The following is a 26,139-nucleotide window of genomic DNA, read 5'->3' as shown; positions in this document are numbered from 1 at the left end:
TCTATGTCTTGTATCAACCCTATCTGGTACGGATCCCACACTGCTGAGCAGTATTCAAGCAGTGGGCGAACAAGCGTACTGTCTGGCATCTGCTTTACCGACGATCAACATTATATGATCATTCCATTTTAAATCACTCCTAATGCGTACTCCCAGATAATTTATGGTATTAACTGCTTCCAGTTGCTGACCTGCTATTTTGTAGCTAAATGATAAAGGATCTATCTTTATGTGTATTCGCAGCACATTACACTTGTCTACATTGAGATTCAATTGCCATTCCCTGCACCATGCGTCAATTCGCTGCAGATCCTCCTGCATTTCAGTACAATTTTCCATTGTTACAACCTCTCGATACACCACAGCATCATCTGCAAAAAGCCTCAGTGAACTTCCGATGTCATCCACCAGGTCATTTATGTATATTGTGAATAGCAACGGTCCTATGACACTCCCCTGCGGCACACCTGAAATCACTCTTACTTCAGAAGACTTCTCTCCATTGAGAATAACGTGCTGCATCCTGTTATCTAGGAACTCCTCAATCCAATCACACAATTGGTCTGATAGTCCATATGCTCTTACTTTATTCATTAAACGACTGTGGGGAACTGTATCGAACGCCTTGCGGAAGTCAAGAAACACGGCATCTACCTGGGAACCCGTGTCTATGGCCCTCTGAGTCTCGTGGACGAATAGCGCGAGCTGTGTTTCACATGACCGTCTTTTTCGAAACCCATGCTGATTCCTACAGAGTAGATTTCTAGTCTCCAGAAAAGTCATTATACTCGAACACAATACATGTTCCAAAATTCTACAACTGATTGACGTTAGAGATATAGGTAGATATTACTTAGAGTGAATTTTGTACTTGTCTGTGAGAACTTGAGCGAAACGTTAAAGCAATTGTGAAATCAGTGGAGTGTCATGTTTCAGATTAAATTGGGTAAATTGTGTTTTGTAAAAATACATTTCTGTATTTATACATGTTAAATAGAATGAATATTTTGAAATAAATTATGTGAACTTTTATTAGTTTTCTGCTCCCCTGACTCAGTCACAGTGAGGGGGTTGTTGATCATGGTACCAGAAAGTTCATACATCCCTGATGTAGATGTCACCATAATCTTGATATGATTAATGCAACACATACTCTCTCTCTCTCTCTCTCTCTCTCTCTCTCTCTCTCTCTCTCTGGTTTTTTTTTTTTTTTTTTCCGGAAGATTCACTGTTTCTCAGGTCATGCCAAGTATTCTGTCTGCTCTTACTTGCTCTTTTCCTCACTCACCAGACTGGGAGCGGAGACTTGCCGACCCGCAGGTGCAGCTGCAGTTTGAGGAAAAATTGACGTCAATGCCGGAGGCAGAGTCCTACTACCTGCTGACGACGTTTGCCAACATGGCGGTGGCCCGTGGCAGCAAGGATGCTGACTTCGTCCGGTGTGTCACTCTCGACTTGCTCGAGGTACTGTGAACATTCAGTGACCACTTTGTTGCACTGTATTGTAGCTAAATAGAAAGCTGGGCAGTGTTCTTCACCTTTGAGGTAATTTTCTTTTACTGCATGCATCAACACGAGTGCTGGCACATAACATGGCCTGACTTAGTTCATATTTAAACTTTTTTATAACACGTACAGCTGACAACTTTACAGATGGTTAATGTAGACATTATGTCTTGATGCACATGCCCACTGATGAAAGTGTGCTCTAGGGACTTTTTTGTGGTATTTCATCATTCCTTTGTTTTCATGCAGCCTACCGTGCATTCCTCTCCTTTGCCAATCTCTTCATCTCAGAGTAGCACTTGCACACAACATTGTCCGTTATTTGTTTGATGTATTCGAATCTCTCTCTTCCCCTACAGCTTTTACATCTATATCTACTTCATACTCTGCAAGTCACCTAATCGTGTGTGGCAGAGATACTTCTGGTACCAGAAACTGATCCCTCGTACCCTGTTCCAGTTGCGAATATTGTGTGGGAGGAATGACTGTTGGTAAGCCTCTGTACTGGCTGTAATATCTCAAATTCTCTCATCATGGTCATTATGTGAGATGCATCTGTAAGGAAGCAATGTGTTGTCAGACTCTTCCCAGAAAGTGCTTTCTGAAATTTCAATAGGAAACCTCTCTGTGATGCACATAAACTCTCTTCTGTCATCTGGCACTGGAGTTCGCTGAGGATCTCAGTAATGCTCTTGCATTACTTCTATCAGATCTACCTGGTAAGGATCCCATACTGATAAACAATACTCAGTAATCAGTTGTACAAGTGTCATATAAGTCGTTTCCTTCTTGATTGAGTTACATTTCTGTAAAATTTTTTCTGTGACTCTCAGTCTGGGACAGGATTTTCCTACTATTTGTTTTATTTGGTCCTTCCAGTTAAGGTCACTCTCAATAGTTACTACTAGATATTTTTCAGTAGGTACTGTTTTCAGCAGCTTGTCATCAGCAGTGTAGCTGTACACTAGTGAATTTCTTTTCCTGTGTATGCAGAATATCTTATATTTATTTATGTTCAGGATCAATTACCAAAGCGTGCACCATTCACCAGTCCTCTGCAGGTCATTCTGCAAATCAGTATGATATTCTGGCATTGCGACTTAGTTACAGACAACGGCATCATCTGTGAACTGTCTTAAAGAGCATTGACACTTTCTACTAGAGTTGTCATATCATCGTGTCCTTTTTTGTGTTAGCATTTTTTCCATACATTCCTTTGCTCACTGAGTCTGTGGAGAACCCCCTCATTCCTTATTTTATTGTTCCACCTAACTTTCAACATACTTCTGTAGCACCACATCTCATATGCTTTGATTGGCGTGTTTTCCCGTTCCTCACACTCCATGATTCACTGCCATACTATGCTGTTCTCCAAACGTACATTCTCAGAAATTTCTTCCTAAATTTAAGGCCAATATTTGGTACTAATAAACTTGTATTGCTTCTGCTAGTCTGCCTTTTATGTCCTGCATGCCTCGTCATTTAACTTCATATATTCTTTTGCGTCCAGGGTTGCAGGATTCCTTCACTTTGGGGTTCCCAATTTTTGTGTTAACCTTATCATTATCTCATTTATTATATGCCTCATTACTTTTGTCTTCAGTTTATTCTCAGTCCATAATCTGTGCTCAGTAGATGGTTCCTAACATTAAATGTGTTGTCAAATTCCTCTTCACTTTCATTGCTAACAGCAATGTCTTCAGCAGATTTTATCGTTGATACTCTTCCATTCTGAATTTTAACCCCTCTCTGGAACCTACCTTGTATTTCCATCATTGCTTCTTCTAATCTGAAGAGCCAAAGAAACTGGTACACCTGCCTAATATTGTGTAGTGCCCTTGTGAACACGCAGAAGTGCCACAACACTACGTGGCATGGACTCGACTAACGTCTGAAGTAATGCTGGAGGGAATTGACACCACAAGTCCTGCAGGACAGTTCATAAATTCGTAAGAGTGTGAGAGGGGGGGGGGGGGGGGTTGGTGGAGATCTCTTCTGAACAGCATGTTGGAAGGAATCCCAAATACTCTCAATAACGTTCATGTGTGGGGGGTTCAGTGGTCAGCAGAAGTGTTTGAACTCAGAAGAGTGTTCCTGGAGCCACTCTGTAGCAATTCTGTCGCATTGTCCTGGTGGAATTGCCCAAGTCCGTTGGAATGCACAATGGACATGAATGGATGCAGGTGATCAGACAGGATGCTTACGTATGTGTCACCTGTCAGAGTAATATCTAGACATATCAGGGGGTGCATATCGCTCCAACTGCACATGCCCCACACCATTACAGAGCCTCCACCAGCTTGAACAATCCCTTGCTGACATGCAGGGCTCATGGATTCACGAGGTTGTCTCCATACCTGTAAACATCCATCCACTCGATGCAATTTAAAATGAGACTCGTTTGACCAGACAACACGTTTCCAGTCATCAGTAGTCCAATGATGGCGTTGAAGGGCCTGGGCAAGGCATTCAGTCACCAAGGGTACATGAGTGAGTCTTCGGCCCCGAAAGCCCATATCGATGATGTTCCGTTGAATGGTTCGCATGCTGACACTTGTTGATGGCCCAGCATTCAAATTTCTAGCAATTTTGAGAAGGGTTGCACTTCTGTCACATTGAACAATTTTCCTCAGTTCCTAGAGGATCTTTTATGGGCTACACAATGTCGGAGATTTGCTGTTTTACTGGATTCGTGATATTCCTTGATAACCTACAATTGTAGCAGCAGTAACCAATCTAACAACTATGCCAGACACTTGTTGTCTTATATAGGTGTTGTGACCTCAGCGCCGCATTCTGCATTGTTTGCATATCTCTGTATTTGAATACGCATGCCTATACCAGCTTCTTTGGCACTTCAATGTATATATAAATTGAGCTAATGGGGGAAAGATTACATCTCTGTCTTATGGCCTTTTTAAATGGAGTGCTTCATTCTTGGCCTTCCATTCTCATAGTTCCTTCTTGATTCTTGTACATATTGTATTTTTTGTTCTTTACTTACTGCTTACACCAATGTTTCTGAGACTTTCAACATCTTGCACTATTTTGTGTTGATAAACGTTTTTCCTAGGTCATAAAGTCCAATGTGTGGTGTCACCGCCAGACACCACACTTGCTAGGTGGTAGCCTTTAAATCGGCCACGGTCCGTTAGTATACGTCGGACCCGCGTGTCGCCACTGTCAGTGATTGCAGACTGAGCGCCGCCACATGGCAGGTCTAGAGAGACTTCCTAGCACTCGCCCCAGTTGTACAGCCGATTTTGCTAGCGATGGTTCACTGACAAAATACGCTCTCAATTTGCCGAGACAATAGTTAGCATAGCCTTCAACTACGTCATTTGCTACTACCTAGCAAGGCGCCATTACCAGTTACTATTGATGCTGTAAAACATGTACCGTCAAGAGCGATGTTCACCAATTATGGATTAAAGTTAAGTATTCCAGCAGCTATGTACGTTATTTGTTAGTCTCACTTCCATGTCCAGTTCCAGACCTCACGCCAGCCTGCGTGAGCTTAAACGCGTGCCTTTCAGCTTCCTCCTAGTGGGTTGGCTGTCTTGCCAATCCACAACACAATGAATGTGTCTTGATTTTCCCTGAGTCTTGCTTCCATCACCAAGCGCAATGTCAGAACTGCCTTTCTGGTCCCTTAACCTTTCCTATAGCCAAACTGATCGTCATGTAACAGGTCGTCAATCTTCTTTATCATTCATCTGTACATAGTTCTTGGGTGCGTGAACTGTTAAGTTTTCCCACTTGTTTTCCATTGCTATTTTTGGGGTTGTGTGGATGATATTTTTCCAAAAATCTGATGGTACGTCTCCATCTCATAGATTCTACCTGCCAACTTGAATAGTTGTATGGTTACCATTTCCTCCAATGATTGTATAAATTATTATCTATGTACTCTGCATTATTTGATCGCAAATTCTGCAAAGCTTTATTGAACTCTAATACTGGATCCCCTTTGTGCTCCAAATTGATTTCCATTCCTCCTTTATCATATCAGCAGACAGTCATCTCCGTAGTAGAGACCATCTCCACCTGTCTGCTTTCTGCTTTATGTTAACTGTGAAATCTCTCCTGTACTCTTTAGTGTTGACACCTTTGCTTTTAATTTCATAGGAGGTTGTTTCAACATTTCCATAAGCTGAGTCAGATGTTCTGATGACAATTTATTTTCTGATTTCTTCACCTGTTTTTCAGCTGTTTCACCTTAGCTTTTTTTCACATGCTGTTTATTTCATTCGCAAATGACTTATATTGCTGCATTCTTATCTTACACTGAGCATTTTTTTATTTCCTTCTTTCATCAATCAGTTGAAGTATTTCTCCTGTTGCCCAAACTTTCTTCAGCGTGACATTCCTCCTACATATATTTGTCCACCAAATGTCTGTGTTTGCCCTTTTTGGACATATCTGTTCACTTCAGCTGAACTACCTACTGTGATATTTATTATTGTGATATTTACTGTCTCAGATAACTTCAGCTACAACTTCTTATTTTATTTGTGAGTGCCTTAGTAACTTACTCCTTTCCATGTTGATACTTCCAGACAATTCTGTTGATCCTCATCCTACTCTTCATTATTACTAAATTGCAATCCGAATCGGTTTCTGCTCCTTGGTACACACAAAATAGTGTGTGATTTCAGAATATATGTCTCACCATGACATTATTCCGTGTCTGTGGGCCTTTTCCAAGTAGGCCACCTAGTCTAGTGATTTTTTATCAGTGTATTTGCTATTCTTGGCTGAAATTTATTGCAGAATTCAATTAGTCTTTCTTCCATATCATTCGTACTACCAAGCCCATTTTCTCCTGTTGCTCTTCTCTTCTTTTCCTTCCTCTATGAAAACATTTTTATCCTCCATGATTACTAGATTACCTTCTCCCTTTACACACTGAGTTCTCCAGTTAACCATTCAGCGGGTGTGCCTGTATATAAAGTGTGCCAACCACAGATGACATTGTTTTGTACTGTTCCATTTTTTTTATTTTATTTTTTTTTTTTTTTTTTTACAATTGCGAGCCAATTTCTATTCCTCCGTTAATGCTTGAGCTAATACAGCGATAGTGAAGAACAGTTGCCAACATGAGTAACATGGAAGTAGATATCCTCAGAGTAGTGAAGCAACTTAAATCACTTAATAAAGGCAAATCTTTGTGTCCGGACCGTATACCAGAGCATGCTGTTACAATAGCTCTATACTCGACTGTCATATACAACCACTCGCTCAGCAAAAGATCTGTACCCAAAGACTAGAAAGTTGCACAGGACACACCAGTATTCAAGAAAGTTAGTAGGAGTGAACCACAGAATTACCAGTCCATATCATTAACGTCAATATGCAGCAGGATTTTGCAACATCTGTTGTGTTCGAACATTATGACTTACCTCGAAGGGAACAGTCTATTGACACATGCAACATGGATTTAGAAAACATCATTTTTGTGAAACACAAATTGTTGAGTGTTATTGATAAGGGATTTCAAATTGATTCATATTTCTAGATGTCCAGTAGGCTTTTGACACTGTACCACACAAGCGTGTTGTAGTGAAATTGTGTGCTTATGGAGTATCATCTCAGTTATATGACTGGATTCATGAATTCATATCTGAGAGGTCACAGTTCGTAGTAATTGACAGAAAGTCATCGAGTAAAACAGAAGTGATTTCTGGTGTTCCCCAGGGTAGTGTTACAGGGCCTCTGCTATTTGTCACCTATATAAATTATTTTAAGACAATCTGAGCAGCTGTCTTAGGTTGTTTGCACATGATGATGCTGTTTATCATGTAGTAAAGTCATCAGAAGATCAAAACAAATTGCAAAATGATTTATAATTAAATCTGTATGGTGTGAATTTTGCAATTGACCCTAAATAATGAAAAGTGTGCAGTCTTCCACATCAGTGCTAAAAGGAATCCACTAAATTTCGGCTACATGATAAATCAGTCAAGTCTAAAGGCCATAAATTCAATTAAACACGTGGGAATTACAATTATGAACAATTTAAATTTAAAAGAACACATAGAAAATGTTGTGGGGATGGCAGACACAAGGACTGTGTTTTTTGGCAGAACACTTAGAAAATGTAACAGATCTACTAAAGTGACTGCCTACACTTTGTTTGTCTGTCCTCTTTTGGAGGACTGCTGCGTGGTCTGGGATCCTTACCAGATACGATTAATGGAGTACATTGAGAAATTTCAAAGAAGAGCAGCGTGTTTTGTATTATCATGAAAGAGGGGAGAGAATGTCACTGAAATGATACAGTATTTGGAGTGGACATCATTTTTTGCTGCAGCAAGATCTTCTCACAAAATTTCAATCACCAACTTTCTCCTCTGAATGCAAAAATATTTTGTTGTTGCCTGCCTACATAGGGAGAAATAATCATCATAATAAAATAAGGGAACTCAGAGCTCGCACCTATAGATACAAGTGTTCATTTTTTCTACGCGCTGTTTGAGATTGGAATAATAGAGAATTATTGTGAAGGTGGTTTGATGACCCTTCTGCTAGGTACTTAAGTGCATGTGTAGATATAGACGCACATGTAGATGTAGGCATTGTACGTCCAAGTGAGCAACCATAATATAAAATAAACTGCGAGCCAGGTGAGAAAAATTTACAATCAGTGCAAGAAAATTACCCAGGTTGCAAGCTAGGAGCACAGTTCCCTAATGAGGCATCTGCTGTCGAGATAATTAGTAGTGGAATAAATGTTTGGCAGTGATCTCATCCAATTACGCTGTTTAATGCTTCGAGTGTGTCATTACTGTGTGGTAACATTTGTACACTGCAACAGAGGGATACAATGAATGTTTATTTTATTGTTGTTCAATTAAGCAGTTCAAATTTGCTCTGTCATTGTTCAATTAAATTAAGATTAAACTGTAAATTTGCTCATACACATTTACCTTGGTAATATAAAGACAGCTATCCTTAACATGTGTATAAAGTACACCGCATGCCCGCTCATGTTACGAAAATTGGTGCGTACGCTTGTGGAGTAATGTTCTGTTTGTCTCTCTCTCTCTCTCTCTCTCTCTCTCTCTCTCTCTCTCTCCATCTTCTGTTTCTGGATTCGACGTGTGTATCTAAACTATTGTTGTTAGTGATGGTTGGCTGTCAATTCTGATTCTGTTTCGGTCACCTCTTCCTAGTTTGCCTCCATAGCTGACTTGTCAGTGTCTCTGCCTGCTATGCAGAGATGCAGAGTTCAATTCTCGGTACTTCCAGGGATTTTTCCTTGGTAAACAAACTGGAACAAGGTGCACTCAGCTTCGTGATGCTTACTGAGAAGTAATTGTTTCGGTGTCTACAAATCTGACAGTACGTGGGAGAGCAGTGTCGTGGCACCATGCCACTCTATACCATGTCCAAATGACGCCATTGGTTGACGAGGACACAGCAGTCTGTCAGTCCCATTGGCCATCTGGACCAGAATGCCAAATTTAATATCTGCACAGGCGTAATAATGCAGGTACACTATACTGTTCACCGAGTGAGATGGCGTAGTGGTTAACACACTGGACTCGCGTTCGGGAGGATGATGGTTCAAACCTGCGTCTGGCCATCCTGATTGAGGTTTCCGAGATTTCCTGAAATCACTCGAGGCAATTGCCGGGATGTTTCCTTTGAAAGGGCATGGCCAACTTCCTTCCCTGTCCTTCCCTAATCCGACGAGACTGATGACCTCGCTGTTTGGTCTACTCCCCCAAACCACCCAACCCAACTACACTGTTGGCACGAGAACTTGACGGGCTGACAGTGGTACAATAATAAGTGGGAAACGGAATCTGAGAGGAAACAAAACTCACCCTGTCAGTCAGTTTACGGGAAGCAGAGTCCGGAACCATGAGGAGAGATGTGCACGGTAGTAAACCCGGCACGCTGCTGGCACAGATGGCTACGACTGTACACTCGGCAACAACACTCGGCACGAGGTGCGAGCCGGCGTCCTCTGTGACTGTACTTGGTGTAAGCACTAGCCCACCAGCTTACTGCCTCCTGCATGTAAACATTTCTGTCAGAGGGTCTGCCCATACTACAAGTCATGTGCACCGTCTGTGGCAGGTTTCCACACCAACTACCCGTACCGATTCACTTGCCTCTGTCGCGATGATAGCTGGTGGGGATACTAAACTGAACTTTGCATTTTTCTTCATCTCCCCCTCATCGGTCCCCTTCCTGAGATCACCATGGGGTCTAATCCTGAATCTTTTGCCAAAGGAGAGATCACAATGGTGTTATTTTCAATTACAGGCCACATTTCTTGTAGAAACACATTTTGTTTTTAATACAGTGGTTTCCCAATATCTTCTCCATTCTTACGCCATTTATCACTGCTGATACTTTTGCCTTTTAGTGGCAGTTTCCCACCCTGAATGCACAAGGATGCCCCAAACCTCTGTTCTCCTTCACTTTCTTTCTAGTACTCCATGTACTAGAAGTATTTGGCTGCCATTGCTGATGATTTTTATTCAAAATTTAAAACAGTGATAGGAATCATAGTCAAGACCCAGGACATATTTGAATGGTAGTCAAGACCAAAGACAATACCCCTAGACCACTGCCTTTCACACTTGTTGTACCCCTATACTTTTCATGGTGGAGACTTTTAACATCCCTCCTTCCTTTTTGTTCATTATAACCAACCAAACACAGCAATTTATAAATTGAACCCTGAGATTAAGGTTGCAGTTTGTATTATTAAATACATGTAGAAATTTCGTTAAGGGATTGCCAGCATTCCCTACTTGGCATTTATCTCCATATCCGATAACCAGTCTTCAGAAACCCATGTTTAAAGATGCTTCAACTGCTCTCCTAATTTGATTGGTAGATTATTAAATGACAGTGCGGCATTATTAAATGTTTCAGATGATTTTGTTATTACTTTGTATTTGGTGCCCTTAATGATATATACCAGTTTTTATTAAAATTTAAGTTTTCCTTAGCTGTCTGCAAATGAATAATTTGAATACCACTGTTATTGTGCAACAGATAAGTTATTTTCGTTCAGTCACTCATAATTCGTGACCTTTCTTTCAAACCCGTAGCTCTGTTTATGCAGCTAATATAGAAATGAAAATAATCTGTATAAATACTTAAGATGACTCTCTTTGCTCCATAAAGATTATTGTTATTTGGCAACACACATTTTCAGTAACTTTTCAGAAACCATAAAAAATTTAAATGTAAGGAGCGCTCAAAAAGTTTCCATTTGAGGGTATTGCTGCCGTGTATATGCAACATAGTGTGGCTCTGATGTGGATGTAGAGGCATAGACATGTAGGAAAGGAATCAATGTGGCATTTGTGTCCTTGTGAAGTGGTTGTAGTAAATGTGGAAATGTGAACTATGGCAACGTCATTACCAAATGTGTCCAAACAGGACCGTGCTGTTATTCTTTTCTTGGTTGCTGAAGAACAAACACTGGTAGACATTAATCTGGAGAATGAAGAATGTATATGGGGCAACATGTCTGGCACAAACCACCATTGTGGAATGGTGTGACGAAGGGTGTTAGTGCTTCTCGATAACGCATGTCTCCACAATGCAAGTGTCATGAGGCAGAAGTTACCCAACTCAAGTGGGAGACACTGGAATGCCCACTGTGTGGACCTGATCTCCCTCCGTGTGGTTATCACATCTTCAGTATTTTAAAAAAGGCCTTGAAGGGTCAATGATTTCTGTTGGATGAGCATGTGCAGCAAACAGTTATGGACTTCTTCATGCAGCAGGAAATGGTGTTTTACCAAACAGATATTTTCAACCTGGTGTGTAGGTAGGATGATTGCCCTGGTGTGCATGGCAATTTTGCCTGATTGGCATACCATTTCTGGACTGTATCACCTTCGAACAGTAACTTTTGGATCACTCCTTATACTAGTAAAGTTAGACTTAAGAGGGGCATATTGAACTGCTTCTGCTCCATTGCTTAACTTCTTAGCACAAGTGATTGATGTTTATCTTATTATGAAAATATCAAATAATGTGTTAAGTAAAATCTGAATTCTACACATATGAATGTGTTTTCAACTGCTTTCTGTTTGAAAATGCGCTGAGAGAGATGGTGCAGCAGTTAGCATGTTGGACTCTGGCCATCCTGATTTAGGTTTTCCGAGATATCTCCAAATCACTTCAGGGAAATGCTGGGATGGTTCCCTTTGAAAGGACACGGCCAACTTCCTTTCCCATCCTTCCCTAATCCGATGGCCTCGCTGTTTGGTCCCCTCCTCTGAATTGATCACCCGCCAACCACCTGTTTGTTAATGCTTTACTGCAGTAGCCTAAGAATTATCTGTTGCACCTCTGGGTGTAATGGTGGGAAAGGGAAGACACACAAAGTAATTGTAATTTCTTATTAAAAGCATATATTGTATAATTTTCAAATACAACTGTAATCTCCTTCAAAGTACTCCCCATTAGCTCTAATGTCCTTATCAAAACGTTCATATCGGTGCTGGAAGAACCTTTAAAAAATTTTCCTCATTGATACCCGCTACTGCTGTTGTGACATTGCATCTACCTCTTTGATATCGGCAAAACACTTTCCTTTTAAGCTCCTATAAATCCCAGGGGACAGAAAGAAGTCTGAGGGAACTAAATCTGGTGAGTATGGTACACGAGTCAAGGGAATTGTCCTCATCAAGACCAAAACCTGACAATTATTGCTGTGTGTATGGAAGCATTCTCTCACGCAGGAGCCGCTCACTGGAATTTCTACGGCTGGACATTTTGGTGCCTGACTTCTACATATCCTTTTACAGCCCCCTTTAATGTCTGCTTTTGAGGGACAAATTTTGAGTGGACATTTCCTTAAAAGAAAATAAAATAAAAACCAAATCAACTTTGACTTTACATTCGGTTTCACCTGACAAGCTGTTTTTGGATGAGAGGAGCCATGACTTGACTGTTGTTTACTTTCTCAGTTGTACCCATAGCACTGTGACTCATAACCTGTGATGATTTTGTTGAAAAAATTAAGATCACAATTGAATGACTCCTCCATTTCACAAAAGGGTCAAACATGCTGATCCCGTCTGCCCTCAGTGAGAAGTCTGGGTACAAATGTTGCTGGCCACACTTTGCATTCCCAAACTGCTTTGTATTGTGCTCCTGCACAACTCAGATAAGTCACAAAGTTTTTCGATTGTCCTGCATTAGTCTTCACTGATGAGATTACAGATTTTGCTAACATGTTCCTCGGTTCTAGCAGTTGGAGGACCACTGGAGCTGGGTTTATCTTCAGTGGCCATTTTGCTCTCTTTCTAAACAAAGAAAGCCATTCATATGCTTGAGTTTTACTGAAAGCACCTTCTCTTTATGCCATTTGCATCATCACAGCAGTAGTCTTGCCAAGTTAGAAACAAAACCTCACAGCTGCACATTCTCCACAATGTGACCCCGCTCTGCAGATTCACTCGGGAGACAACCTGGAAACAGCTCCCTAGTGGCACAGACTGGTACTACAGGTACACATGTGTTATGGCTATGGTTACTTTTGGATCCTTCCCCTCATACATTTGCAACAGTTTTTGTGTTAGCACTTCAGTGTATACACACTTAGGACTTTTTGACTTATTCAGCATCTGTGAGTGCCACTTCATGTGGGATCCATACAAGAAACATTAGCTTATCAGTAGTTATTGCAAATATGTATTCTTGTGTTATGACACATTCTATATTCTTGACTATCTCCTCACTGTGGATTTATGTAGCAAAATGTACATTTGATCCAATCTAATCTGAACAGGTGGGTTTTTTGAGTGCTGCGACACGGGACCTTTGCAGCAAGACGGCGCGCTCGTTGCTCGCCGGCGTGATGGCAGAGTTCCCAGCTCTGCTCTCTGTGCTGCTCACCAACCTGCAGGACAACTTCGAGCGGGCTGGCAAGGTGAGTCTTACTATCGTATCTCACCAGCCCAGCCAGCTGGAACCCTGTGTGAGCTGTTGTCAGTCATTTTCTGCAGTTTTGCCTCTGTGTGTGTGTGTGGGGGGGGGGGAGGGAAGGGGGGGGGGGAGGGAGAGAGAGAGAGAGAGAGAGAGAGAGAGAGAGAGAGAGAAATGGATGATGTGTAAGGACAGAGGACATAATAGATGATTCCAGATCATTTCAACACATTCTGCATTTGCACACATACTCTGTAAATGTCTGTGAAGGGTGTTGCAGAGGGTACAAATATGTTACTTACTGTGCATTTTCATGTTCTCAGCACAATACTGACCCATAATATTTTGGTCATTCAGCCTGATAACAATATTTCTTCTCCAGGTATTTGAGCTATATAGCTTTTAGCCATCCTGAGATTGAGGTGACAGACTGAAGCTAGTCACTGGTCACTGGAATGACAGGCCTGTACTTTGGCCGGAGATGGCACGTGTTAAGCACTGGAGTGCTGTTCCTGCATAATCCTGACTGGTAGATTTTCTTGTTGCCTCTGTTGATACATTGGCTGCTGTTGATTCTGAAATCAAGAACAAACGAGAACACATCCCTTTGTTAGAAAACTTCCAGGACAGGTTTTTACATTTCTGAGTTCACAATACTAAAAGGAACAAATGTTGTTTTTATGTTACCTGGTATGTTTGCATCCTCGGAATGATCTCGGGCACATTTCCACGCAAACTCACTAGGTAAAATGGAAATGAGCATTTGGTGTCATTGGCCGGGAGATCCCTTATGGGGCAGGTCCGGCTGCCTCGTTGCAGGTCTTATTACATTCGATGCCACATTGGGCGACCTGCGCGCCAGATGGGGATGAAATGATGATGAAGACAACACAACACCCAGTCCCTGAGCAGAGAAAATCCCCGTCCCAGCCGGGAATTGAAACCGGGCCCCTTAGGACGGCAGTCTGTCACACTGACCATTCAGCTATTGGGGCGGACAACTCACTAGGTGGCAGGGCTGTGCTTAGCAACCTATTTTTTGGGTTCTTGGCACAGTGACACAGTGGACGCTGATTGTGAGCAAAGAGTGAACATTGAGTTTTGTGTCAAGTTCGGGAAAATCCCTTGTGAACCGTGGACAATGATTAAGCAAGCATATGCAGGGGAGGCATTTTCAAGAAGTCGTATTTTCGAGTGGCACAATAGGTTTTGTGAAGGCAGAGATTCAGTGCAAGATGATTCCAGAGCTTGTCACCCATTTACAGCTCATACTGATGCAAATGTAGAGTCTGTAAGACAGTTATTGCAAGAAGACCATCATGTAACTGCATGCAATATCAGAACAACTTAATTTGAATTGTGATGTGTGTCATAAGAGTTTATGTGAAGATTTAGGGAAATGGACACTTCATATAAAACTTGTCCCTCACATGCTAACAGGTGGTCAGAAAGAGGAAAGCTTAAGTATTTCTGAACTACTCAATAAAGCCAGATGTGATCCCACAGTTCCGTCAAAGATTATTACTGGGCATCAAAGTTGGTGCTACTAGTACGACTCTCACAAGAAGCATCAAAGTGCTGAATGGCGGAGTCCTAGATCAGCGGCCTTGAAAAAAGTCGAACGATGACCTTTGAGAACAAAAGTGTTGATCGCATTCTTTGATAGTAAACGATTAGTCCACCATGAGTATTTTCTTCCACGTGAAACAGTCAACCATACTTTATACATTGAAGTCTTGGAACATTTATGACCAGTGTTGCCACCCTGATTTGTGGCATTCTCAGGACTGGTTCTCAGTGAATGATGTTGCAAGATTCCATACTGCATTATCTATTACTGAGTATCTGGCCAGATATTCTGCTATTGCCACAGTACAGCCACTGTGTTTGCCTGGATTCTCACATTGTGATTTTTTCTTGTTTCCATGAGTGAAAAGACGACAGAATGGAAAGCGCCATCAAAATATTGCAGACATCCAGTGGGATGTGACAAATGAGCTTACAGGCATTGCAGTTGAAAAGTTCCTTGCTAAAGTCAAGACCTACAGAAACATTGGCATCTGTATATAGATAACCAAGTAGACTACTTTGATAGGAGCTAGTATCATTACTTGGTAAGTCCAAAAAAAAAAAAAAAAAACACACACACCTCCTGTCCAGGAACTTCCTTGACAAAGGGAGTATTTGCTAGCAAGTTAGCGGTTAATAATTATGAAGTGGGAGGACCTGGCAGAGTGATATTGCATACTGCTAGGTCCTCCACTTCTTCTTCTGGCTGAATGTCCAGTGTGAAGTGGAGTGGGCATTGTGATCCCAGTATTTGAAAGTGAACACTGGAACAGCATTGATGTGTCTCAGTTCTTCCCACAGGACAACAGCGTGCAACATCACTAGTTGGCCCTGGGTGAAGAGACATGGGGTATATGGGAGAGGGGAGGTTTACATTTGTCAGGAGGAGCAAAAAGGTAGGGATTGTGAATGTGAGGGTAGGTGTTGTACTGGGCAGACAAGGAGATCTTCTCCAGTGTCACCATCCCACTGTACCCATCTGGGATGCGCACGCAATCTGGTGTCGGCACTGAAGCATGTGCTTGAGTGGCTTTGGTGATGCTGCTGACATCTGGGCACAGACGGTTTTGTGAGTGGTCTGCTGTGTAGCCACTGACTTCTCTGGTGAGAGGGCGGCTAAGGCAGCTTTTTCTTCTTCTTCTTCTTCATCATCATCATCATCATCATCATCTGGTGCCAACTCCATGCCTTCCTGCACTTTCTGCATCTCTGCAGTGGCCATGGAGGCAACTGTCTGCATGGTGGCGTGGAAGGGTAGATGGTTCAGAGGGGTCTGTCTCTTCTTGGTGACCTTCAGCTTCTCCCAAAGCTGCTACAGCTGGAGGCGGACTTCATCGACTCCTGCCTTCGAAACAGCGCTTTTGCCGCCACAGTGGCTTTGAGGGCAGCCATTGTTTACATTGGTGGCTACGTTTTTGTGGCAGCACTACTTGCTTCCACCTTTTGGGTGCGGGAGGCGGGGATGGCTGTTGGTGCAACTCTCTCTGATCCACTAGTAGCCACCACATCTCTACTGGCGGTCTCGCAGATGGCCCATCTTCTTCATCTTTTCTTCTTTTCGCAGCTCCAGCTCTCGATGTAGCTGTGGCCACAGTAATTAACCGTGTGTGTACCACTGCATTTGACACATGTCAGTGCGATGTTGCGTGTCTTAGTACAGCCGCACGTGTCGTGCCCTTGTGTGCGCTTTGTACACAGTGACATGACCAAACTTCTAGCAGTGGTAGCACTGCTCCTCCTTTGTCTTCTTGTCGCAGTCTATGGTGCCGGCTAACTGGAGCACCTTGACTGCAAGGTACTCCAAGATGGCGGCAGGTGAGTGGGCTTCCCCTCAACTCTGCCTCCCTTTCTGAGTCCAGACATGTTCGGCAGTGTTGGTGAGCGAGAAGAGTCACAGCAACAGTGTGATCCACAGAGTTGAGTAGCAGAATGCGGCAAGTGCCAGTGATGTTGATGGGTGGCAGAGAAGTGTGCATAAACTGGATCTGTGGATATGTAGTCAATCCGTGCTGGGGTATTGAAGCATTGTTATGAGGTACGTTGTAGTGACATCTCTGTAACTTTATTAAAGCATTACAGTGCAGCTCATAATGATATATCATTATGCCAACATTGATTGTCTGCATAGCCACAGATTTGACTTAATGCACACTTCTTTGCTGCCAATCATCGTCTTGGGCATTTGGGTATCTGTAGCTGCATGGGCAGTGACACAACATGAGAGTTGTAAAGAATGTAGCAAGTGTTGTAGCTTCCGTCTGCTGGCTCACTCTGAAGATGGCCAAAATGTATACAGACAAAATATTATGTGAAGTAATAATGTTCAAGCGGTTGCTACCCTGAAGTGTAGTGAGTCACATAACCATATGCTATGGTTTCTTCTCATTCTGCTCCTGTATGGAGTGTGGGAAAAATGACCGCTTAAATACCTATTTACATGCTGTAATTAGTCCAAACTTATCTTCAGAGTCACTATGGGAATGAGATGTAGGGATAGAAGAAAATCTCTACAGTCTTCACTCAACCCTCCCTAACTTGACACATTTCTGTGGAGTGATGTGCTTGACACACTGGGGTGGAATACACACTACCGACAATAATTGGTATAACAAAAAATGAAGTGAAGATTTTTACTTGAAAAATTTTTTATTACTTCTCAAAAGCTTACTTTTTGAACTTCTGTGGATCACATTACTAAAACATGAGATTACAAAGTCAAGTACCAAAATAATTGATTAAAGCACCCAGTTTTAAAAGAATCATAACTTTTTATGATTTCATATAAATTTATAAAAATTTAACTGAGTTTGCTCAAGATATAATTCTACAAGGAAAAAAATAGTGCATTACTGAACAATCTAAAAAAAAAAGATATTTACTCTGGAAATAAAAAGAAGGAATATCTTGAAAAAGTGCAAATTCTGATATTATCCACATAAGTAAAGTTTTTATTGTTTAAACCTAATTTCACATGATTTTGACTAGAAAATAGAGGAAACATGTTCATAACAATGAAATGAAAGAATTTCAGTCAAATTTACCTGTCTGTAACATAAGTAACTGTCCTAGATAACTTAGCTGTGCTCATTGCAAACTGGATGGTGGTAGCATGGGCAGCCATTGTTGCTTCCAACATGTTGCGTCTGTTGTGTTGTCAGAGCGTACTTATGGTGTACCTCTCCTCTGAGTACGGCAGTACGACATCAGGACATAAATTCTCTAAGTAATAGATTGCCATCAAGTTTGCAGATTGTACACTAGCTAATTACTTGAATAAAATATTATCTATTGTACAAAAAAATTAGACATGATAAAACATACTACCCTCACTTTATTATTATTCACGGTCAATTCAAAATATACTTGAAGTAAGGCATTTAAATTTCACACACTAGGCCTTACTTGTCACACGGGGGTAGGCAATCCCAGTCGATTGTGCATGGCTGCCATAGACGGTTTGAAGCTTCCAGTGTGATGCTCTGGTTTTAGTTTTGGTGGTAGTATCAAAGTCTTAGCAGATTGCACCATAGACCAAATATTCTCAGGTTTACATACTTAACAAAATGTGGGCTTGGGGTACACTAAACCTCAGCATGTCAAATAAAGGTTAATACTGATTTTTGAAACTTTGTAAGTATCCCTTATTGGCATCTGTCTTAAAGCGTATGTCAGTTCGTTTTTTCATTTCTGTGAAACTCTTCCGCGAGTCATACGAAAAAGAGACCATTGGTGCTACCCTTCTCTGTATCCATTCAGTATCCCCTGCTAGACCTGTTTGGTATGGGTCCTAGATGTCTGTCTGTCAGTCTGTTACAAACCCTTTTCCTCAGGTACATATCAAGTTGAAATTTATGTTGCATAGTAAGATCTAACATCTCTTGGTCGTGTAATAAATGTAAGCTTCTAAGTCAATACAGTGAAAAGATACGACCATTTATCTCACATATTTTGGTACTTCCAAACTTTCTCATCAAAACCTATAGGTCTCATTGACCTAGATTCATGAAATTTGACATTAAGCGAACACTCACATACATAATTATTAATTTATGGATTATCAACTGCTGTTTGGAAATTAACACACAGCTTGTGACATTTGTAAAGTTTTCATCTGTATATGAATCCCTAAACAGTATTTAATGTTTCCTGAAAAATTAGATTTTTGCAGAAGGTGAGCTATTAGGCAATGCAAATGCATTAACACATATTTGCTCATTGACAAGTGGCGAGGGTACAGAAAATTGTGGTAAATTTCCTAGAATTTGAAATCTGATGAATTATGTGAATTCTAAATAAGATGAACCCTAATCTTCCCTTCACTTGAAACATCTGGGCCATGGTTGACATATAAAACTTTCTCCTGACATTTCATCACAGACTGTGTAAAGCAGTGATCTACAACAGTAACTTGAGGGAGTGCTGAATATAGGGGCAGTGTAAGAGGGTACCACAGTCCACTACCTGTGGTAACGCCAACTTTCTCGATTGAAAGTAATCAGCTGTCATTCGTACATTTCAACATTGACATCAAAATTGTATCTAATTTAATGCCTGCCTTGTTTGTGTCAAAATTATTACAGTATTTATAAATCTCAATTGCCTCTCTGTACATGTGCACATGATAATGCGACATTTTCGATATGATACTTGTCTCACTGAATTTTATTTCATAATCACCCTCTTGGTGAATGTGTTCCATTATGGCCAATTTATCCATATGTCTCAGGCGGCAATTCCTCTTGTGTTCACATTTCTTTTTGCAGTACCAGTATAAACCAGACCACAACTACAAGGAATTTTATAAGCATTTGCTGAAGCCAAAGGATATCTTACACATTTTGCTGGACTTAGACGTACTTTTATCTTCCTGGTAGGTCTGAAGACTGTTTCCACATCATCTCTGCACATCGCTTTTCCAGTGCTATCTGTAATATAACTAATAAATGGAGGGAAAACTTTCCCCTTGGGCAGCCGTTGTTCCTCGTTGATGCTGTTTCTCTTGAATCTTCTTGAATATTGACCATAGGTTTTCACCCTCATCCTTAAAAATAAGTTTGTTCCTGAATTTTGTCTTCCCTATCTACCAAGATTTTAATCATACCTCTTTATTGTCTGGGTATGTGGTTAGCATCTTTATGAAGGTAACAGTCAGTAAGTGTGGCTTTTTTGTATACCCAGTGTTCCGAACGTCCCATCCCTTCACTTGATGGCAGACTCGTCCAAAAAATTCAGTCGGCCATTGTTCTCAATCCCGGTAATAAATTGGATTTTCAACTGTCTAGATATATCAGGAAGGTGTCCAGCTTCTCTGCACCGTGTTTCTGTACTACGGAAGTATTATCACCGTAGCAGAACCACCCGCCTGCTGGGCGAAGTAGGTACCTGCCGAGAAAGCTTACACCGTGTGATTAATCTTCCCTGTCTCCGCTGTCCTCCTGGCAGATGAGCCTGTACCTGTTCCGGGAGCTGCCGCTGCACCAGTGGCGGCCGGCAGACGCCGATCTGTCATTGCTGTCGGAGTGGCTGCTGCACCGCCCTCTCGCCACTCCCGAAAATCAGCTGGCCCGTCTGGTGCTCGCCGGCCTCGACTGGGGGCTGGCGCCGGGTGGCCGCGAGCTGGTGCTGCCCCTGGAGGTGCACAGGCGTGCCGCCTCACTCGTCGTCGAGGCCTGCGATCGCCACGAGGCTCGGGCGGGCCCTCCGTCCGGGGGTACCGTCGGGGCCGTCGTGGGTGGGGGCGCCGCCGTCATAGCCGAGGGCGTCAAACAGGTCAGTGCCGGGAGTGGACGTCGTCGGGCACACTGTGTGCGGGGCTCCGTGTCTGCATTTGCTAGCTGTCTCTCTGGTTAGTGACTCAGTTTGGAGCAGCAAACGGATAACTTAATTGTCATAGGTAGGAGTGCCGCTGCCATAACTGAGGGCACTGAGCAGATTATGTGTGAATACGTGATCTGATCAGATAGTACTTTGGATCCAAAGCATTTCAAATTATTCTTATTTCTTTCGTATCCATATTATTTAGCTGTTTGGCTGTTTTCACGGTGAGGCATTCTGAAACATAAAGACACCCAATTTTAACTGCCACATTGTAATGCCTCCATTTTGTGTTAATAAATAATTATGTTTTATTGTATGTATCCTTTGTTAAGAGGAATGTTACTTCCATTTTTATAGTTCTGATTAAGTAAGATACTTTGTTGAGACCATTTAGCTGGATTATTTCTCGCAAGTATTTAAATTCTGAAATTTTCTTTATTTTTCTGTGCTTTGACTCCATATATTTTGGTGCATCTATAGCATTAGTCATGTTACAGTGTTTTCAAACAAAATTTGTAATCTAGTTTTTTTTTTTTGCTATGTCTTGGAGAATGTTTATCCGTTTTGTTGCATCTTGTAGGTTCTATGTTAAGATAGCTAAATCACCAGTGAAAGCTAAGCAGAGAATTTCAATGTTCTCTCTTTCTTCCAAGGTTAATATTATTATTCATTTGTCTTTTGTTATTTTTCTCCAGTTGTGAACCACTTTCACTAAAATGCAATTGAATAATAATGGGGAGAGTCCATCCGCTGTCTGACAAATGTTTTAGTTTCATCTAAAATTTTAACTTTGCAAATTGTATGAGTCAGAGTTTGACCAATAGTATTTTGGCCACACAGAAATAGGTGCACGCGAGCGTGTGCACGTGCGCATGCTGGGTGAGGAGGATTATGCATTATTTGTGTGTTCAATGTCCAAGAAATTGTTATATGTTACCTGACATTTGGAGAAATATATATTTCTTTAAAAACAGTCTGCAGTGCAGTAAAAAGATGCAGGAGCTATTGTGGCACCAACAACTGGAGGAATCTTCACCACAATCAGCAAACATCACTTGTGCAGAATTATGTAATTTTAAATGTTAGCAGTCAGCTGAAGATGATTCTGTTGGTTCTAAACTGGTAATAGCGCCATTTATTACTAGTAAATAGAATTACAACATTGACTGACTGCCATTTTTACTTTAGTATTTTTGACCTATAAAATGTGGAATCTCGTTTTATACATAAAATGAGGGAAGGGCAACAGCTTACCTATAGAGGATGGGTGTGTGTGACACAAAAACATGTAATAGAAAACTGTCACTGCTAGATTTGAGCTCTGCTCTTTATCTAATAAGAGGACCCCCCCTCCCCACGCCCGAGCCCCCCCCCCCCCTTTTTTTTTAAAGGCTGAAATAACAATACTAATAGTATGAGTATATACAATACATCATTTGTTTCTATTAAAAAATTCGTCAATGGAGTAGAAGGAGTTGGCCACTAGTAAGTCTTTCAGGCTCCTTTTAAACTGATCTTTATTTGTAACCAAATTTTTTATGTTCCTGAGTAGTGGACCCCTTTTTGAAGTAAAGTAAGTGCTTTTAATTCCTTGTGCAGATCATTTTTGTTCCTGGTATTGTATGTATGAACTGAGCTGTTTGCTGGAAAAAGAGATATATTATTTATGACAAATATGATGATGATGATGGTGATTAAAATGTGGGGCATTCAACTGTGTGGTTATCAGTGTCTGTATAAATTCCCAACCTTTGCTCAGTCCAATCTTGCCACTTTCATTAATGATAATAAAATGCTGAGGACAGCACAAACACCCAGTCATCTCGAGGCAGGTGAAAATCCCTGACCGTGCCAGGAATTGAACCTGGGGCCTCGTGCTCGGGAAGCGAGAACGCGACCGTGAGACCGCGAGCTGCAGACTGTAATCAATGACTGACTGTGGTCAGATCACAGATGGAAGCATGGTCTCAAAGGTAAATCTGCTCTTTTCTCTGAAGTTGAATGAAGTGATTTGAGGAAGTGTTGTCGAGTTACACTTTTATTAAGTTGTAAAAAGTTATGGAATGGGCACATACCTTCAAGCAAAATCTCTATTCTTCTCTTTTTTCATGACACTGCCTTTAAATGTTCACTCTTAGCAAAAATACTTGGTCAGTTTCTTAGCTGCCTTTATTTTATTAGTAACAAATGACACAAAGTGTGATGTAATGGTAGGCTGTAAATTAGTAAAGGCAACTCTCATAACTTGTTGCCATTAGGCATTAGGCAGGAAATTGAAAATCATCAGATATTCAAAATCAATTTACAGCTTATTTTCTTACTGAAAAGAATGTCTTGTGGAACACACAGCATTTCATCAACTAAGCCTTGATTCAAGAAGTACTTTCCGACACGAGAGGTATGTCACAAACAATAAACTATGGATTGTGACAGCATTACTTTCACATCCACATGGCAAATTAATGCTGAGCCAGTTACGTGGTGTTGTTTCTGCAACGACAGTAAGTAAGGAGCAACAGTGGACCTAATATTGCACCTTGAATGTCCAACAGTGGTTCCTCCTCCCACCCATCTGCCCAAGTTGAAAAAGCATTAACTTTCTGAATTATTTATGTTAAGTATTATGTGAGCCATTTGTTAATTATACCATAATTCCACACGACTTCAATTTCTGAAACAAAATGATGAGATTCGCACAATAGAAAGAAATAAAAGAATTCAAAACACATTGAACATTGTCAGGGATGGCGACTGTAATATAATTGATGAAATAATTTTTTGCTTAACTTAAAATTGTGTTAATGCTTAGACTACAAATGTTTTTCCTTAAACAATTAAAGCATGAAAACTAGTTTCGTTTGTTTTCTACAATTATTTCCAGATTGTGCAAACTGTAAAGAAGGAGTGAATATGCAGCAAAAACCATCATTAACTGTAATCATGCAGTTACAGGCATTCGTATTGTGGGCTGACAAGAGTAAGTCATTATGTAATCACAAACATCATGGTGAACGATCCAGTTTATAAACCATAATCTGGCAAAATGATGGCAGTAAGGAAGGCAAATGGCCAGTTGCATTGGTGAAAATAGCATCAAAAACTCATTATTTGCAATTGTACAGCAGCTACTCTAGTGAGAACAGTATATGCATCAGTAATGAGAATTGTAAAGATCTTCCAGCTTGCCATATAAAATTTGCACAAATTGAAGTCTATAAGTGAAACATCAGAAGCCCAACCAGTTTGGCGCGACATGTCAAAACTAAGTTAGTTTCGTTAGATATTACACATCACGCCAGACAGATTTTGGACTTACGACATTTCACTTTTACTCTTCAGCTTGTGCAAATTTAATAAAGACGACTATTTGAAGCACCAAGCTGGATCACTCCTATGGAACACCTGACAATTCTTGTTACTGTTTCATATACTGTCTCACTATAATAGCTGCTGTACAACTGCAAATAATGGACTTTTGACGCTATTTGTACTAATGCAACTGGCCATTTGCCTTCCTTACCACCATCATTTGCGAAATTGTGGTTAACAACGTAGCTCATTCACCATGATGTTTGGGACTACATAATGATTTAGTCTTGTTGGCTCACTATATGAATGCATGTAATTGCATGACTACAGCTAATGATAATAGATTTTACTGCACATTCACCACTTTTTTACTGTTTGGATGATCTGAAGATGGTTGTAAAAAGCAGCCAAAACTAGGTACAGTGGCTTAATTGATTAACAAAAAAATTTGTGGTCTAGGTATTTAAAATTTTTTAAATTACTCCTTCTTATTTCGTAAAGCAACGAGTTTTCTTGGGACAGGTGTCAAGCCTGGTGGTGCAGCGGACACCCCCCCAGTCGCACGAGCATGCACTCTCGCTGTGGGCTTGGGAGATGTTGGCACGACTCCGCCTACACGCCCTCGACCAGCCACGCCATGCCGTGTGGACCGCGATGGCAGACCCCGCCTCCGCCGCACCGCCCCGCAGTGCAGACGACGGTGTGGCACCCGGCGGCCCGACGTCGCGGCATCCGGTGGCACTGCTGGCGTCGGTGCTGGGGTCGGGCTGGGGCCACAGCCCGCCGCTGGTGGCCGAGAGGGGGCTGCCAGCACTGCACGCCCTCGCCGCCATCCACGGCCGCTACGAGCAGGTGGCCGCCGCCCTCGAGCTCGTCATTCCACTCATGCTCGACTGTGCAGACAGCGTGCTGCTCAAGAGCGACAGGTGACACAGCTGAGCATATGATGCATTTGCTGCTTTATCTCGGTGTATGTTATATAGCCCTCTGTACACATTTTGGTCCCATTTGTATCAGATTGAAATGTAGCACGAGATTTAAATGGGCTCAAAGTGAGGAAAACTGCAGACATAAAATTGTCTGGTGTGAAATATTTTGCATCAACTGTCAAGTCCCTGGCTTGGTTTTCGCCCAAGGATCTAGTGACATTGTCGAACAATGGTTAGTTTCTTATAGAGTTGCTAATTTGTGAGATTAATCACAAAGAAGGTGGAATCGTCAGGAGTGCCCTAGGAAAGTGTGATAGGACCGTTACTATTTTATATATACATAAATGATCTGGCGGGCAGTGTGAGTGACAATCTGCCGCTGTTTGATGATGATGTCACAGTATACTGGAAGGTGTCGAAGTTTAGTGACTGTAGGAGGATACAGGGTGACTTAGACAAAATTTCTAGTTGTTGTGATGAATGGCAGCTAGATATTAATGTAGAAAAAGGTAAGTTAACGCAGATGGGTAGGAAAAACCAACCTGTAATGTTTCCATACAGTATTGCTAGTGTCCTGCTTGACACAGTCAAGTCATTTGAATATCTGTGCGTAATGTTGCAAAGCGATATGTGGTGGAACGAGCATATAAAAACTGTGGTAGGGAAGATGAATGGTAAACTTTGGTTTATTGGGAAAATTTTAGGGAAGAGTGCTTCACTTGTAGAGGAGACTGCGTATAGGATGCTGGTGCAACCTATTCTTGTGTACTGGAATCTGTACCAGGTCAAATTGAAGGAAGACATCGAAACAATTCAGAGGTGGGCTGCTAGATTGGTTACCAGTAGATTCGATCAGCACATAGGTATTACAGAGATGCTTTGAGAACTCAAATGAAAATCCCTGCAGGCAAGGTGACTGTCTTTTTGAGGATCACTATTGAAAAAATTTAGAGAACCGGTGTTTGAAGCTACTGCAGGACTATTCTACTGCCACCAACATACATTATGCACAAGGACCACAAAGATAAGATGCGAGAAATTAGGCCTCATACGGAAGCATATAGACAGTAATTTTTCCCTCGCTCTATTTGCGAGTGGA

At 41.5% G+C, this 26,139-nt stretch overlaps 1 protein-coding gene across 1 annotated transcript in view; it reads left to right on the top strand.

Annotated features, from left to right (window-relative positions):
* LOC126109509 (ectopic P granules protein 5 homolog) overlaps positions 1 to 26,139 on the top strand; it is a 343,395-nt gene that overhangs the window by 102,540 nt on the left and 214,716 nt on the right. Inside the window, exons 11-14 of the mRNA XM_049914531.1 lie at positions 1,292 to 1,464; positions 13,280 to 13,420; positions 20,428 to 20,754; positions 24,634 to 25,037. Of these exons, the coding sequence (XP_049770488.1) occupies positions 1,292 to 1,464; positions 13,280 to 13,420; positions 20,428 to 20,754; positions 24,634 to 25,037 (1,045 nt within the window). The remainder of the gene's footprint in view (positions 1 to 1,291; positions 1,465 to 13,279; positions 13,421 to 20,427; positions 20,755 to 24,633; positions 25,038 to 26,139) is intronic.

This window comes from Schistocerca cancellata, chromosome 12 (assembly GCF_023864275.1).
Source record: "Schistocerca cancellata isolate TAMUIC-IGC-003103 chromosome 12, iqSchCanc2.1, whole genome shotgun sequence".
Classification (NCBI taxonomy): domain Eukaryota; kingdom Metazoa; phylum Arthropoda; class Insecta; order Orthoptera; family Acrididae; genus Schistocerca; species Schistocerca cancellata.
Note: the sequence above shows the minus strand (reverse complement) of the source record. Positions and strands in the feature narration are given on the sequence as shown.